Raw genomic sequence first — 18,334 nt, 5'->3', positions numbered from 1 at the left:
TCTTGGCTGTGCTTAGGGTCGTTATCCTGCTGAAAGATAAACCTTTGCCCCAGTGTAATGTTCTGAGCGGTTTGGAACAGGTTTTCATCAAGGATCTCTTTGTACTTTTCTCAGTTCATCTTTCCCTCAATCCTGACTAGTCTCCCAGTTCCTGCTGCTGTAAAACATCCCCACAGCATGATGCTGCCACCACCATGCTTCACCGTAGGGTTGGTGCCAGGTTTCCTCAAGATGTGACTCTTAGCATTCAGGCCAAAGAGTTAAGTCTTGGTTTGAATGATGGAGGTCACTGTGTTCTTGGATCTTCAATGCTGCATATATTTTTTGGGTACTCTTCCCCACATCTGTGCGTTGACACAATCCTGTCTCGGAGCTCTACGGACAATTCCTTCGACCTCATGGCTTGGTTATTGCATTGACCTGCACTGTCAACTTATATAGACAGGTGTATGCCTTTCCAAATAATGTCCAATCAATTGAATTGAACACAGGCAGACTCTAATCAAATTGTAGAAACACCTCCAGGATGAACAATGGAGACCAGAGCTGAATTTATAGCCTCCTAACCAAGGGTCTGAATACTTTAAAAATATATATATTTCACCTTTATTTAATGAGGTAGGCCAGTTGAGAACAAGTTCTCATTTACAACTGCAACCTGGCCAAGAGGAAGCATAGCGTTGCGACACAAACAAACGTGCAGTCAATAACACAAAATAAAAATAGGAAGATCTTTGTACAGTGTGTGCAAATGTAGAGGAGTAAGGAGGTAGGCAATAAATAGGCCATGGAGGTGAGAATAATTACAATTTAGCATTAATACTGGAGTGATATATGTGCAGATGATGTGCAAGTAGAGATACTGGGGTGCAAAAGAGCAAGAGGGTAAGTAATAATATGGGGGTGAGGTAGTCGGGTGTGCTGTTTACAGATTGGCTGTGTACAGGTACAGTGATCGGTAAGCTGCTCTGACAGCTGATGCTTAAAGTTAGTGAGGAGATATGAGTCTCCAGCTTCAGTGATTTTTTTTTTTTTTTGCAATTCGTTCCAGTCATTGGCAGTAGAGAACTGGAAGGAAAGGCATCAAAAGTAAGTGTTGGCTTTGGGGATGACCAGTGGAATATACCTGCCGTAGCGCGTGAGTGTTAAGGCGGGGCTTTACCTAGCAAAGACTTATAGATGACCTGGAGCCAGTGGGTTTGGCGACGGATATATGGTGAGGGCCAGCCAACGAGAGCATACAGGTCCCAGTGGTGGGATGTATATGGGGCTTTGGTGATAAAACGGATGGCATTGTGGTAGACTGCATCCAGTTTGCTGAGTAGAGAGTTGGAGGCTATTTTGTAAATGACATCGCTGTAGTCCAGGATCGGTAGGAGAGTCAGTTTTACGAAGGTATGTTTAGCAGCATGAGTGAAGGAGGCTTTGTTGCGAAATTGGAAGCCGATTCTACATTTCATTTTGCATTGGAGAGGCTTAATGTGAGTCTGGAAGGAGAGTTTACACACTAGCCAGACACTTAAGTATTTGTAGTTGTCCACATATTCTAGTCAGAACCATCCAGAGTAGTGATGGTAGACGGGCGGGAGGGTGCAGGCAGCATGAAGAGCGTGCACTTAGTTTTACTACCATTTAAAAGCAGTTGGAGGCCACGGTTGGAGTGTTGTATGGCGTTGAAGCTTACTTACGTAAATATGGTATCTATTTTTTTTATTTGTAATACATTTGCTAACATTTATCTTTGTCATTATGGGGTATTGTGTAGATTGAGGATTTTTTTATTTAATTCATTTTAGAATAAGGCTGTAACGTAACAAAATGTGGAAAAAGTCCAGGGGTGTGAATACTTTCCGAATGCACTTTATATGCAAAAGTATATGGACACCCCTTCAAATTAGATTTGGCTAATTTGGCCACACCTGCAACAGGTGTATACAACTGAGCACACAGCCATGCAGTGTCCATAGTCAAACATTGGCCGTAGAATGACCTTACTGGAGAACTCAGTGACTGTCAACGTGGCCACGTCATAGGATGCCAACTTTTCAACAAGTCACTTCGTAAAATTTCTGCCCTGCTAGAACTGCCCCGGTCAGCAGTAAGTTCAAAGTGGAAACGTCTAGGAGCAACAACGGCTCAGCCGCAAAGTGGTGGGCCACACAAGCTGGGAGCTTCATGAAATGGTTTTCCATGACCATGCAGCCGCACACAAGCGTAAGATCACTATGCGCAATGCTAAGCGTCTGCTGGAGTGGTGTTAAGAACTCGACCTGCCCCAATGCATAGTGCTAACTGTAAACTTTGGTGGAGGAGGAACAATGGTTCGGGCCCCTTGCCCTTCACTGGAGCTAATCTTAACACTACACAATACAATGACATTCTAAACAATTCTGTGCTTCTCACATTGTTGCAACAGTTTGGGGAAGGCCCTTTCCCAGTTCATCATGACAATGCCCCATGCAGGAATCAAGGTCCATACAGAAATGGTTTGTCGAGATCGGTGTGGAACTTGACTGACCTGCACAGAGCCATGACCTCAATCCCATTGAACACCTTTTTGGTGAATTGGAACGCCGACTGCGAACCTAAATGGCCAACATCAGTGCCGACCTCACTAATGCTTTCCTGGCTGAATGGAAGTAAGTCCCTGCAGCAATGTACCAACATCTAGTGGAAAGCCAGAAGAGTGGAGGCTGTTATAGCAGCAAAGGGGGGACCAACTCCATATTAATGCCCATGATTTTGGAATGAGATGTTCAACGAGAAGGTATCCACATACTTTTTGTCATGTAGTGTGTGTGTATATACTTACTATACAAAACATTAAGAACACCTGCTCTTTCCATAGACTATCCAGGTGAAAGGATTGTACAACTGAATGCTTTCAACTAAAAGCTATGAGCCCTAATTGATGTCACTAGTTCAATCCACTTCAATGAAGTGGGTGCGACAAATTTAAAGAATGTTTTTAAGTCTTGAGACATGGATTGTGTATATGTGCCATTCAGAAGGTTAATGGGCAAGACAAAATATTTAAGTGCCTTGGAACGGGGTATGGTAGTAGGTGCCAGAAGCATTGTTTTATCAAGAATTGCAACACGGCTGTTTTTTTTTCCATGCTCAACCGTTTTCCTTTTGTCTCAAGAATGGTCCACCACCCAAAGGACATTCAGCCAACTTGACTCAACTGTAGGAAGCATTGGAGTCATCATGAGCCAGCATCCCTGTGGAACGCTTTCCACACCTTGTAGAGTCCATGGCCCGACGAATGGAGGCTATTCTGACCGCAAAAGGGCACAACTCTTATTAGGAAGGTGTTCCAAATGTTCGGTATACTCAGTGTATACTATTGTAGGTGTAATGTTTTACTTCCTTTTATAAAAAATAAAATCTCTACTGAAGTTCTATTTGGTTATTTTTTCCTCACCAGGAGAAAATGGACCAGCTGCTGCACATGATCCAGAGTGCAGATCCAACAGACAACCAGTCTGATGCCTGTGAGCTGCTGCAGCTAGAGGGTGAGACCAACTTACTAATTCTTACAGCTAGACTGACTTACTGAACAACTATTACTAAATAACAAATTCTTACAATACTGATTTAATAAACAACTATTACTAACTCTTTCAGCTAGAGGGTAAGATTGACTTACTGAACAACTTTTACTAACAGCTAGTTAGTTAGTCAATTTTGCCCTCTAGCTGTGAGAGTTACTTAGTCATTCTTACCGTCTATCTAATCAAACAGCTAGAGGGTAATACTCACTAATAAACAACTATTACTAACTAACTCTTTCAGCTAGAGGGTAATACTGATTTAATAAACAACTATTACTAACTAACTCTTTCAGCTAGAGGGTAATACTGATTTAATAAACAACTATTACTAACTCTTACAGCTAGAGGGTAAGCTTGACAACTATTACTAACTAACATTTACAGTTAGAGGGGATAAGACCTACTAACAAAAACAGCTTGAGGGTAAGACTAACTCTTAAAGCTAAATGCTAAGTCTATCCATCTATCTATCTCTCTGTCTCTTACATCTAGAGGGTAATACTGATTTAATAAACAACTATTACTAACTCTTACAGCTAGAGGGTAAGATTGACAACTATTACTAACTAACTCTTTCATCTAGAGGGTAATACTGATTTAATAAACAACTATTACTAACTCTTACAGCTAGAGGTAAGATTGACAACTATTACTAACTAACATTTACAGTTAGAGGGGATAAGACCTACTAACCAAAACAGCTTGAGGGTAAGACTAACTCTTAAAGCTAAATGCTAAGTCTATCCATCTATCTATCTCTGTCTCTTACAGCTAGAGGTTAAGACTGACTAACTAATAGGTATGTAACAATTCACCGATGCGCATCAGTCACTGATTTCAATGTTTAAGATGGTTTGTGGACCCCAAAACCGATTCAAACATTACGAATTTCAAATTCACCAACATTTTTGGCTCATATTACTTTCTTCCTTACAAAAATACCTGATCTCCTCTGGTGTCTAGCTAAGCATTTAACTGTCTCAGTTGCAAAAGCAACAAGGAGTTTTCACAAAACTGCATTCAGCAAACAGAATTGCGATAGCTAGATATGTACTGTCCCACAAAATTGCTAAACATAGAAAGCCATTCGCTGAGTTAGAATTCATTAAAGAATGTTTAATTGACTCTGCAGTAATACTTTGCCCCGACAAGAAAGCTGTTTGAAAATTGGGATTATAAATAGTTAATTATTAATTATGAATAATAAAGAGGGGACAAAACACACATCACGACAAGAGATAACACTACATAAAGAGAGACCTAAGACAATAACATAGTAAGGCAGCAACACATGACAACACAGCATGGTAGCAACACATTACAACAACATGGTAGCAACACAAAACATGGTACAAACATTATTGGGCACAGACAACATCACAAAGGGCAAGAAGGTAGAGACAACAATACATCACGCAAAGCAGACACAACTGTCAGTAAGAGTGTCCATGACTGAGTCTTTGAATGAAGAGATTGAGATAAAACTGTCCAGTTTGAATGTTGTTTGCAGCTCATTCCAGTCGCTAGCTGCAGCAAACTGAAAAGGAGTGACCCATGGATGTGTGCTTTGGGGACCTTTAACATAATGTGACTGGCAGAGCTGGTGTTGTATGTGGAGGATGAGCGGGGTTAGTCGCATTAGATGGGGTGGGAGATGAGGAAATGTTGGAATGTCAAGGCGGCATGGCTGAGTCAAATAGGAATCTGACTTAATGAAGTGGTTATTAAAGAGCTCAGCCATGTGCTTCTTGTCAGTAACAACCACATCAACATTAAGGGACATGGGCAGCTGTGAGGAGGAGAGTTTATTCTTCAGGTCTTTAACCGTTTCCCAGAACTTCTTGAGGTTAGACCCACAGAGAGAGAACTGCTTCTTAAAGTATCTCAATTTCGCCTTCCGGATAGCCTGAGTGCACTTATTCCTCATTAGCCTGGACGAGAACCAGTCATTCTGAGTATGCGTTTGCTGAGCCTTTCGCCAATGCAATTCTTGAGGTGGAGTAACTCTGCAAGATCACGGTCGAACCAGGGGCTGAACCTGTTTTTAATTCAAATTTTCTTTATGGGGGCGTGTTTGTTAACAATACCATTGAAAATATTAAAAAAGAAGGTCCAAACGTCAAGCTGATTCTGTACCATTTTACAGAGACCAGGTCATGAAGGAAGGCTTGCTCATTCGTTTTTTTAGCAATCGTCTATGACAAATCAGGACAGGTCGTTTCACTGAGCAGCCATTACGAACACAGGCTAAGACTGACTAACTCTTACAGCTAAACGGTAAGAATGACTAACTCCTACAGCTAGGGGCTAAGACTGACCAACTAACTCCTACAGCTAGAGGCTAAGACTGACTGACTAACTCCTACAGCTAGGGGCTACTACTGACCGACTAACTCCTACAGCTAGGGGCTACTACTGACCGACTAACTCCTACAGCTAGGGGCTAAGACTGACTGGCTAACTCCTACAGCTAGGGGCTAAGACTGACTGGCTAACTCCTACAGCTAGGGGCTAAGACTGACCGACTAACTCCTACAGCTAGGGGCTAAGACTGACTGGCTAACTCCTACAGCTAGGGGCTAAGACTGACTGGCTAACTCCTACAGCTAGGGGCTAAGACTGACCGACTAACTCCTACAGCTAGAGGCTAAGACTGACTGACTAACTCCTACAGCTAGGGCTAAGACTGACTGGCTAACTCCTACAGCTTGGGGCTAAGACTGACCGACTAACTCCTACAGCTAGGGGCTAAGACTGACCGACTAACTCCTACAGCTAGAGGCTAAGACTGACCGACTAACTCCTACAGCTAGGGGCTAGGACTGACTGACTAACTCCTACAGCTAGAGGCTAAGACTGACTGACTAACTCCTACAGCTAGGGGCTAAGACTGACTGGCTAACTCCTACAGCTAGGGGCTAAGACTGACCGACTAACTCCTACAGCTAGAGGCTAAGACTGACCGACTAACTCCTACAGCTAGAGGCTAAGACTGACTAACTAACTCTTGCATCTAGTGGGTAAGACTGACTAACTACTGTCATTAATTATTTATTTAACCCGTTTCTTAATTAAAACACTGGTTGCATTTAGAATACACTATACAGTTACAAAACATTACATAACATTGTTTCTTGTTCTGCTAAGGTGCCTGCAACCAGATGTGTCCCCTCATTGATCAGAAGCTTGAGAGCACTGACAGGTACGGTATTCAGCTTACACCTTACTGACTGATTGCTTGGCTGACTGACTGGTTGCTTGGCTGACTGACTGGTTGGTTGGTTGGTTGGCTGACTGACTGACTGACTGACTCCTGTGTTTCAGGAAGCATTCAGAGCTGTCAGAGCTGAATGTGAAGTTGATGGAGGCGCTGTCTCTTTATGCTAAGCTTATGAATGAGGACTATGCCATGTACACAAAGCTACAGACCCAGCAGTACTACATGCATCAATCTGCCAACACAGCACAACAGGTAGGTCACTCATCTCTCTCTCTTTCTTGCCCTCTCTCGTTCTTTCTCAAAATGCGGCCCACGGTAGAAAGATAAAAATGTATTGCTGGTTCCCGAGTGGTGCAGTGGTCTAAGGCACTGCATCTCAGTGCAAAAGGAGTCACTCAGTAACTGGTTTGAATCCAGGCAGTATCAAATCCGGCCGTGATTGAGAGTCCCATAGGGCGGTGCACAATTGGCCCAGCATCTTCCGGGTTTGGCCGGGGTAGGCCGTCATTTGTAAAGAAGAATTTGTTCTTAACTGACTTGCCTAGTTAAAATATAGGTTCAATTAAACACATTTTATAAATGTTTTTTAAACATTTACATTTACATTTAAGTCATTTAGCAGACGCTCTTATCCAGAGCGACTTACAAATTGGTGCAAACACCTATGACACCCAGTGGAACAGCCACTTGCATCTAAATCTTGTTGGGGGTGAGAGGGATTACTTACCCTTACTTACCCTATCCTGGGTATTCCTTGAAGAGGTGGGGTTTCAGGTGTCTCCGGAAGGTGGTGATTGACTCCGCTGTCCTGGCGTCGTGAGGGAGTTTGTTCCACCATTGGGGGCCAGAGCAGCGAACAGTTTTGACTGGGCTGAGCGGGAACTGTACTTCCTCAGTGGTAGGGAGGCGAGCAGGCCAGAGGTGGATGAACGCAGTGCCCTTGTTTGGGTGTAGGGCCTGATCAGAGCCTGGAGGTACTGAGGTGCCGTTCCCCTCACAGCTCCGTGGCGAGCACCATGGTCTTGTAGCGGATGCGAGCTTCAACTGGAAGCCAGTGGAGAGAGCGGAGGAGCGGGGTGACGTGAGAGAACTTGGGAAGGTTGAACACCAGACGGGCTGCGGCGTTCTGGATGAGTTGTAGGGGTTTAATGGCACAGGCAGGAGCCCAGCCAACAGCGAGTTGCAGTAATCAAGACGGGAGATGACAAGTGCCTGGATTAGGACCTGCGCCGCTTCCTGTGTGAGGCAGGGTCGTACTCTGCGGATGTTGTAGAGCATGAACCTACAGGAACGGGACACCGCCTTGATGTTAGTTGAGAACGTCAGGGTGTTGTCCAGGATCACGCCAAGGTTCTTAGCGCTCTGGGAGGAGGACACAATGGAGTTGTCAACCGTGATGGCGAGATCATGGAACGGGCAGTCCTTCCCGGGAGGAAGAGGAGCTCCGTCTTGCTGAGGTTCAGCTTGAGGTGGTGATCCGTCATCCACACTGATATGTCTGCCAGACATGCAGAGATGCGATTCGCCACCTGGTCATCAGAAGGGGGAAAGGAGAAGATTAATTGTGTGTCGTCTGCATAGCAATGATAGGAGAGACCATGTGAGGTTATGACAGAGCCAAGTGACTTGGTGTATAGCGAGAATAAGAGAGGGCCTAGAACAGAGCCCTGGGGACACCAGTGGTGAGAGCGCGTGGTGAGGGAGACAGATTCTCGCCACGCCACCTGGTAGGAGCGACCTGTCAGGTAGGACGCAATCCAAGCGTGGGCCGCGCCGGAGATGCCCAACTCGGAGAGGGTGGAGAGGAGGATCTGATGGTTCACAGTATCGAAGGCAGCCGATAGGTCTAGAAGGATGAGAGCAGAGGAGAGAGAGTTAGCTTTAGCAGTGCGGAGCGCCTCCGTGATACAGAGAAGAGCAGTCTCAGTTGAATGACTAGTCTTGAAACCTGACTGATTTGGATCAAGAAGGTCATTCTGAGAGAGATAGCGGTAGAGCTGGCCAAGGACGGCACGCTCAAGAGTTTTGGAGAGAAAAGAGAGAAGGGATACTGGTCTGTAGTTGTTGACATCGGAGGGATCGAGTGTAGGTTTTTTCAGAAGGGGTGCAACTCTCGCTCTCTTGAAGACGGGAGGGACGTAGCCAGCGGTCAGGGATGAGTTGATGAGCGAGGTGAGGTAAGGGAGAAGGTCTCCGGAAATGGTCTGGAGAAGAGAGGAGGGGATAGGGTCAAGCGGGCAGGTTGTTGGGCGGCCGGCCGTCACAAGACGCCAGATTTCATCTGGAGAGAGAGGGGAGAAAGAGGTCAGAGCAACATTAAACATTGTTGAACGAAAACAGTTTTCTCTAAGGAAAAGAGGGGGAGTTGGCTACAGAACCTGTATATGAAAGGCAGTGGTAACGTGGGAGGGTTGAGAGAGACTACAGATCCTGTATATGAAAGGCAGTGGTAACGTGGGAGGGCTGAGAGAGACTACAGAACCTGTATATGAAAGGCAGTGGTAACGTGGGAGGGCTGAGAGAGACTACAGATCCTGTATATGAAAGGCAGTGGTAACGTGGGAGGGCTGAGAGAGACTACAGATCCTGTATATGAAAGGCAGTGGTAACGTGGGAGGGCTGAGAGAGACTACAGAACCTGTATATGAAAGGCAGTGGTAACGTGGGAGCGTTGAGAGAGACTACAGATCCTGTATATTTTAATTTGGTAAATCAGCTTGTTTCTTAACCAGGCACTAGAAGGCTGGTGGTGACTGGTTAGCTACAGGGAAGTAATTACTGACTTAGCAGACGACCACCACCAGTTTGTGATAGTAGTAAGGATGAAATACAGCTATTTGATAAGACCACCTTCAACTTTTTAATGAGGTAACTTTTTTGGTCTATACATTTACATTTAAGTCATTTAGCAGACGCTCTTATCCAGAGCGACTTACAAATTGGTGCATACACCTTATGACATCCAGTGGAACAGCCACTTTACAATAGTGCATCTAAATCTTTTTAGGGGGTGAGAAGGATTACTTACCCTATCCTAGGTATTCCTTGAAGAGGTGGGGTTTCAGGTGTCTCCGGAAGGTGGTGATTGACTCCGCTGTCCTGGCGTCGTGAGGGAGTTTGTTCCACCATTTTGGGGGGCCAGAGCAGCGAACAGTTTTGACTGGGCTGAGCGGGAACTATACTATACGTTTGGTATTCAGAACCCTTGACTTGTTCCACATTTTGTCCTTATTAGAGGTCGACCGATTATGATTTTTCAACGCCGATACCGATTATTGGAGGACCAAAAAAGGCAGATACCGATTAATCGGCTGATTTAAATAAATATATATATTTTTTTGTTGTTGCAATAATGACAATTACAACCATACTGAATTAACTTATTTTTAACTTCATATAGTACATCAATAAACATCTATTTAGCCTCAAATAAATAATGAAGCATGTTCAAATTGATTTAAATAATGCAAAAACAAAGAAGAAAGTAAAAGTGCAATATGTGCCATGTAAAAAAGCTAAAGTTTAAGTTCCTTGCTCAGAACATGAGAACATATGAAAATTGGTGGTTCATTTTAACATGAGACTTCAATATTCCAAGATAATAGGTTTTCGGTTGTAGTTAATATAGTACTTATAGGACTATTTCTCTCTATACCATTTGTATTTCAAATACCTTTGACTATTGGATGTTCTTATAGGCACTTTAGTATTGCCAGTGTTACAGTATAGCTTCCGTCCCTCTCCTCGCCCCTACCTGGGCTTGAACCTGGAACATATCGACAACAGCCACACTCGAAGCAGCGTCGCTCCACAAAATCCGCAGGCCTTGCAGAGCAAGGTGAATAACTACTCCAAGTCTCAGAGCGAGTGACGTTTGAAATGCTATTAGCACACACCCAGCTAACTAGCTAGCCATTTCACATCAGTTACACCAGCCATTAGGCTGATAGGCTTGAAGTCATAAACAGAGCTGTGCTTGCGAAGAGCTGCTGGCAAAACGCAGGAAAGTGCTGTTTGAATGAATGCTTACGAGCCTGCTGCTGCCTACCATCGCTCAGTCAGACTGCTCTATCAAATCATAGCCTTAGTTATAACATAATAACACACAGAAATACGAGCCTTTGGTCATTAATACTGTCGAATCCAGAAACTATCATCTCGAAAACAAAACTTTTATTTCAGTGAAATACGGAACCGTTTGGTATTTTATCTAACGGGTGGCATCCCTAAGTCTAAATATTCTTGTTATATTGCACAACCTTCAATGTTATGTCATAATTACGAAACATTCTGGCAAATTAGTTCGCAATGAGCCAGGCTGCCCAAACTGTTGCATATACCCTGACTCTGCGTGCAATGAACTCAAGAGAAATGAAACAATTTCACCTGGTTAATATTGCCTGCTAACCTGGATTTCTTTTAGCTAAATATGCAGGTTTAAAAATATATACTTCTGTGTATTGATTTTAAGAAAGGCATTGTCGTTTATGGTTAGGCACAGTCATCCAACAATTGTGCTTTTGTTAAATCATCCCCCAGCGTTGCATCGAGTAATATCATTAATGTGTAGTTATAACTAGTGATTATGATTGATTGTTTTTTTATAAGATAAGTTTAATGCTAGCTAGCAACTTACCCTGGCCTCTACTGCATTCACGTAACAGGCAGGCTCCTCGTGGAGTGCAATGAGAGGCAGGTGGTTAGCGCGTTGGACTAGGTTGCAAGATTGGATACCCTGAGCTGACAAGGTGAAAATCTGTCGTCCTGCCCAAGAAAATTGTGCTGTCTGGTTTGCTTAATATTAGGAAGTTGAAAATATTTCTACTTTTACATTTGATACTTAAGTGTGTGTGTGTGTGTGTGTGTGTGTGTGTGTGTATGTATATATCTTCACACACACACACACACACAGTGGGGAGAACAAGTATTTGATACACCCCTCAATCAGCTTTATCACTTTGCACCTGCACATAACTGGCGCGTTATCTCTCTCATTCCTGTCGCAAGGCATTCTGGAACTTGCAGTCAAAAGCGTAATTTAATACAATTACATATGTAAATGACTGTAAAGAAATATCTTCAGATACAGCTCCATGAAGTAACTTAAACATTAACTCTAACACATTAAAGTTACAACACCTTGTGAAGATGCTGGAGGAAACGGGTACAAAAGTATCTATATCCACAGTGAAACGAGTCCTATATCGATAACCTGAAAGGCCGCTCAGCAAGGCTAAAGCCACTGCTCCAAAACCGCCATAGAAAATCCAGACTACAGTTTGCAACTCCACATGGGGGCAAATATTGTACTTTTTGGAGAAATGTCTTCTGGTCTGATGAAACAATAATAGAACTGTTGGGCCACAATGACCATCGTTATGTTTGGAGGAAAAAGGGGGAGACTTGCAAGCCGAAGAACACCATCCAAACCGTGAAGCACAGAATCCAATAATGTTATTTGTGACATACACATGGTCAGCAGATGTTAATGCGAGTGTAGCGAAATGCTTGTGCTTCTAATTCCGACCATGCAGTAATATCTAAAATGTAATCTAACCTAACAATTTCACAACAACTACCTTCTACACACAAGTGTAAAGGAATTAATAAGAATATGTACAAAAAAAGTATGAATGAGTGATGGGCCGAACGGAATAGGCAAGATGTAGTAGATGGTATAGAGTACAGTATATACATATGAGATGAGTAATGTAGAGTTTGTAAACATTATTTAAAGTGGCTAGTGATACATTTATTGCATACATTTTTTATTATTAAAGTGGCTAGAGCTGTTTTTCAGTCTCTCGGTCCCAGCTTTGATGCACCTGTACTGACCTCACCTTCTGGATGATAGCAGGGTGAACAGGCAGTGGTTCGGGTGGTTGTTGTCCTTGATGATCTTTTTGGCCTTCCTGTGACATTGGGTGGTGTAGGTGTCCTGGAGGGCAGTTTGCCCCCGGTGATGTTGTGCAGACCTCACTACCCTCTGGAGAGCCTTACGGTTGTGGGAGGAGCAGTTGCCGTACCAGGTGGTGATGCAGCCCGACAGGATGCTCTCGATTGTGCATCTGTGACAAACTGAATTTCTTCAGCCGCCTAAGGTTAAAGAGGCGCTGCTGCGCCACCTTCACCACGCTGTCTGTATGTGTGGACCATTTCAGTTTGTCCGTAATGTGTACGCCAAGGAACTTAAAACTTTCCACCTGTTCCAGTACTGTCCTGTCGATGTAGATAGGGTGCTGCTCCCTCTGCTGTTTCCTGAAGTCCTCAATCATCTCCTTAGTTTTGTTGACATTGAGTGTGAGGTTATTTTCCTGACACCACAATCCGAGGGCCCTCACCACCTCCCTGTAGGCCGTCTCGTCATTGTTCGTAATCAAGCCTACCACTGTAGTGTCGTCTGCAAACTTGATGATTGAGTTGGAGGCGTGCATGGCCACGCAGTCATGGGTGAACAGGAAGTACAGGAGAGGGGATGCTTTGCTGCAGGAAGGAGTGGTGCACTTCACAAAATTGAAGCTTGGTCGCAAATGGGTCTTCCAAATGGACAATGACCCCAAGCATACTTTCAAAGTTGTGGCAAAATGGCTTAAGGACAACAAAGTCAAGGTATTGGAGTGGCCATCACAAAGCCTTGACCTCAGTCATATAGAAAATGTGTGGGCAGAACTGCAAAGGTGTGTGTGAGCAAGTAGGCCTACAAACCTGACTCAGTTACACCAGCTCTGTCAGGAGGAATGGGCCAAAATTCACCCAACTTATTGTGGGAAGCTTGTGGAAGGCTACCTGAAACGTTTGCCCAAGTTAAACAATTTAAAGGCAATGCTACCAAATACTAATTGAGTGTATGTAAACTTCTGACCCACTGGGAATGTGATGAAAGAAAGAAATCTGAAAAATCATTCTCTCTACTATTATTTGGAGGTTTCACGTTCTTAAAATAAAGTGGTGATCCTAACTGACTTTAGACAGGTAATTTTTACTAGGATTAAATGTCAGGAATTGTGAAAAACTGAGTTTAAAGGCATTTGGCTAAGGTGTATGTAAACTTCCAACTTCAACTGTATATATATATCTATCTATCTCTAGTATTCTGTGTTTGTTCCCCCAGGTGTACCCGGGTCAGTCTGGAGGGTCCTATGGGATGAGCGGTCCAGGAGGGGTTCAGCAGGGATACAGTGTTTCTCTGGAGCAGCTACAGACTGGCCAGCCAGCACCGAGGTGACCGTCCTAACAACCATTCTCACACACACACACACACACACACACACACACACACACACACACACACACACACACACACACACACACACACAACCCTAAAGGGATCTTCACAAATGGAGCTGATGGAATTCCGTTTGGTTTGCGTTCCAAAAATTCAACCGCACAAATATACATAGAGAGCGACGCTAACAGACATCCGTCAGCTCCGTTTGGGTGGACTTTACCTACTGTAGATCCTTTAACCTGCTGTGTGTGTGTGTGTTCTAGTGATGTCCATATGTACATGGGCCAGCCTCCAGTCTACAGTCCAGCTGCAGAGGGCTTGTCCTACCAGCCTCCAGCCAATCAGCCATCCGGCTACAGCTCCATCCCTGGCCAGAGCCTTCCACACCCACCTGACACACAGCAGCACCCCTACCCCGAGAAGGCTCTTCTATAGAAAACACTACGCAACGCTACGCCATGCTACACGCTACTACACACCATGCCACGCTACGCTACACGCCGTGCACACATTACGCTACGCCATGCTACACGCTACTACACACCATGCCACGCTACGCTACACGCCGTGCACACATTACGCTACTCCATGCTACACGCTACTACACACCATGCCACGCTACGCTACACGCCGTGCACACATTACGCTACGCCATGCTACACGCTACTACACACCATGCCACGCTACGCTACACGCCGTGCACACATTACGCTACTCCATGCTACACGCTACTACACACCATGCCACGCTACGCTACATGCCGTGCACACATTACGCTACACCATGCTATGACATGCCATTCTATACGCCACACAATACCACGCCACGCACACACGCCATGTTCACACTACGCCACGCTTCACACTACACCACACACCCACACTGCAAACTACACACACCCACACTGCAAACTACACACACCCACACTGCAAACTACACACCCACGCTGCAAACTACACACCCACGCTGCAAACTACACACACCCACACTGCAAACTACACACACCCACACTGCAAACTACACACACCCACACTGCAAACTACACACACCCACACTGCAAACTACACACACCCACACTGCAAACTACACACACCCACACTGCAAACTACACACACCCACACTGCAAACTACACACACCCACCCTGCAAACTACACACACCCACACTGCAAACTACACACCCACACTGCAAACTACACACCCACACTGCAAACTACACACGCCACACACCCACACTGCAAACTACACACGCCACACTGCAAACTACACACCCACACTGCAAACTACACACCCACACTGCAAACTACACACCCACACTGCAAACTACACACGCCACACACCCACACTGCAAACTACACACGCCACACACCCACACTGCAAACTACACACGCCACACACCCACACTGCAAACTACACACGCCACACACCCACACTGCAAACTACACACGCCACACACCCACACTGCAAACTACACACGCCACACACCCACACTGCAAACTACACACGCCACACACCCACACTGCAAACTACACACGCCACACACCCACACTGCAAACTACACACGCCACACACCCACACCCAAACTGCAAACTACACACGCCACACACCCACACTGCAAACTACACACGCCACACACCCACACTGCAAACTACACACGCCACACACCCAAACTACACACGCCACACACCCACACCCAAACTACACACGCCACACACCCACACTGCAAACTACACACGCCACACACCCACACCCAAACTACTCACGCCACACACCCACACCCAAACTACACACGCCACACACCCACACCCAAACTACACACGCCACACACCCACACTGCAAACTACACACGCCACACACCCACACCCAAACTACACACGCCACACACCCCCACTGCAAACTACACACGCCACACACCCACACTGCAAACTACACACCCACACTGCAAACTACACACGCCACACACCCACACTGCAAACTACACACGCCACACTGCGAAATACACATACAAGTACACATCTACAGATACACAAGTAGACATGGACACATTCTGCATACTCTGCCATTTCATCTCTCTCTCTGTCATTTCATCTCTCACTCACTCACTCAACCTAAAAGAGCAGAACCATGAAGCCCGTCCAGCATATGAACAGACAGTGATGTTCCACATCATGAAGAGAAGCAGCAACTTGTTTAACTTATCTTTTTTAAAGGAATCTGACAATGTTATGCTACTTCATTCTTTCTTGTCATTGCATTGTTTTAGAAATACTAAAGATGAGAAAATAGTGAAACAGGCAGACATTGTTTAAATGTACTGTACTGGTGATGTACTACAGTGCATTCGGGAAAGTATTCAGGCCCCCCGACATTTTCCACATTTTGTTACGTTACAGCCTTATTCTAAAATGGATTAATTTACTTTTCCCCCGCATCAATCTACACACAATACCCCATAATGACAAAGCATAAACAGGTTTTTAGAAAACTTTGCAAATTTATTTAAAAAAATAAAAAGAGAACTTATTTACATAAGTATTCAGATCTTTTGCTATGAGACTCGAAATTGAGCTCAGGTGCAGTCTGAAAATGCACACACCTGTCTATATAATGGTCCCACAGTTGACAGTGCATGTCAGAGCAGAAACCAAGCCATGAGATGGAAGGAATTGTCTGTGAAGCTATGAGACAGGATTGTGTTGAGACACAGGTCTGGGGAAGGGTACCAAAACATTTCGGCAGCATTGAAGATCCCCAAGAACACAGTGGCCTCCATCATTTTTAAATTAAGAAGTTTGGAACCACCAAGACTTCCTAGAGCTGGCCGCCCAGCCAAACTGAGCAATTAGGGGAGAAGGGCCTTGGTCAGAGGGGTGACCAAGAACCCAATGGTCACTCTGACAGAGCTCCAGAGTTCCTCTGTGGAGACGGGAGAACCTTCCAGAAAAACAACTGTCTCTACAGCACTCCACCAATCAGGCCTTTATAGTAGAGTTGCCGGACCGAAGCCACTCAGTAAAATGACAGCCCACTTGGAATTTGCCAAAAGGACTCTCAGAACATGATAAACAAGATTTTCTGGTCCGATGAAACAAAGATTGAACTCTTTGCCTGAATGCCAAGCGTCACATCTGGAGTAAACCTGGCACCATGCAGCAGGGACTGGGAGACTAGTCAGGATCGAGGAAAAGATTAATGGAGCAAAGTACAGAGATGAAAAACTGCTCCAGAGTGCTCAGGTCCTCAGACTGGGGTGAAGGTTCACCTTCCTACAGGACAATGACCCTAAGCACACAGCCAAGACAATGCAGGAGTGGCTTCAAGGCAAGTCTCTGAATGTCCTTGAGTGGCCAGTCAGAGCCCGGACTTAAACCCAATCGAACATCTCTGGAGAGACCTGAAAACGGCTGTGCGGCGACGCTCCCCATCCAAGATTGAGAGGATCTGCAGAGAAGAATGGGATAAACTCCCCAAATACATGTATGCCAAGCTTGTAGAGTCATACCCAAGAACACTTGAGGCTGTAGTCAATGCTATAAGTGCTTCAACAGAGTACTGAGTAAAGAGTCTGAATACACCCTTTTTTCTTTGTCATTAGGGGGTATTGTCATTAGGGGGTATTGTCATTAGGGGATATTGTGTGTAGATTGATGAGAAAAAAAATATGTAATCTGTTTTATAAAGGTTGTAACAACAATGTGAAAAAAGTGAAGGGGTCTGAATACTTTCCGAATGCACTGTATATTATACTAGTGAGACATGCTGTACTAGCCATATGAAATGGTCTAGTACATTTATACTCCACTGGTACTATATACTATACTAGTCATATGATATAGTACATATATACAGTACTGGTGATATATACTGTACTCGTCATATGATATAGTACATTTATACTCCACTGGTACTATAAACTATACTAGTCATATGATATAGTACATATATACAGTACTGGTGATATATACTGTACTAGTCATGATGTAGTATAGTACATATGTACTTGTACTATATCATATGACCAGTGCAGTAAAAATATATACATGCATACATACACACTACATGACCTAAAGTATGTGGACACCTGTTCCCTCGAACATCTCATTCCAAGCTCATGGGCATTAATATGGAGTTGGTCCCCCGTTTGCTGCTATAACAGCCTCCACTCTTCTGGCTTTCCACTAGTTGTTGGAACATTGCTGCAGGGACTTGCTTCCATTCAGCCACAAGCGCATTATTGAGGTCGGCACTGATGTTGGGCGATTAGGCCTGGCTCACAGTCGGGGTTCCAATTAATCACAAAAGTGTTCGATGGGTTTGAGGTCAGGGCTCTG

At 44.6% G+C, this 18,334-nt stretch overlaps 1 protein-coding gene across 3 annotated transcripts in view; it reads left to right on the top strand.

Annotated features, from left to right (window-relative positions):
* The window catches only part of stam (signal transducing adaptor molecule (SH3 domain and ITAM motif) 1), a 43,671-nt gene extending 29,080 nt beyond the window's left edge, over window positions 1–14,591 (top strand). For all 3 annotated transcript variants that reach the window (XM_052508380.1, XM_052508378.1, XM_052508379.1), the window contains 5 exons: window positions 3,431–3,518; window positions 6,705–6,759; window positions 6,882–7,029; window positions 13,889–13,998; window positions 14,269–14,591. In XM_052508380.1, coding sequence (XP_052364340.1) covers window positions 3,431–3,518; window positions 6,705–6,759; window positions 6,882–7,029; window positions 13,889–13,998; window positions 14,269–14,440 — 573 coding nt within the window. In that variant the 3' untranslated portion in view covers window positions 14,441–14,591. The remainder of the gene's footprint in view (window positions 1–3,430; window positions 3,519–6,704; window positions 6,760–6,881; window positions 7,030–13,888; window positions 13,999–14,268) is intronic.
* Window positions 14,592–18,334: the final 3,743 nt, after the last annotated feature.

This window comes from Oncorhynchus keta, unplaced genomic scaffold (genome assembly GCF_023373465.1).
Source record: "Oncorhynchus keta strain PuntledgeMale-10-30-2019 unplaced genomic scaffold, Oket_V2 Un_contig_3586_pilon_pilon, whole genome shotgun sequence".
NCBI classification, from domain to species: domain Eukaryota; kingdom Metazoa; phylum Chordata; class Actinopteri; order Salmoniformes; family Salmonidae; genus Oncorhynchus; species Oncorhynchus keta.
This window is presented reverse-complemented; position numbering and strand designations above follow the sequence as displayed.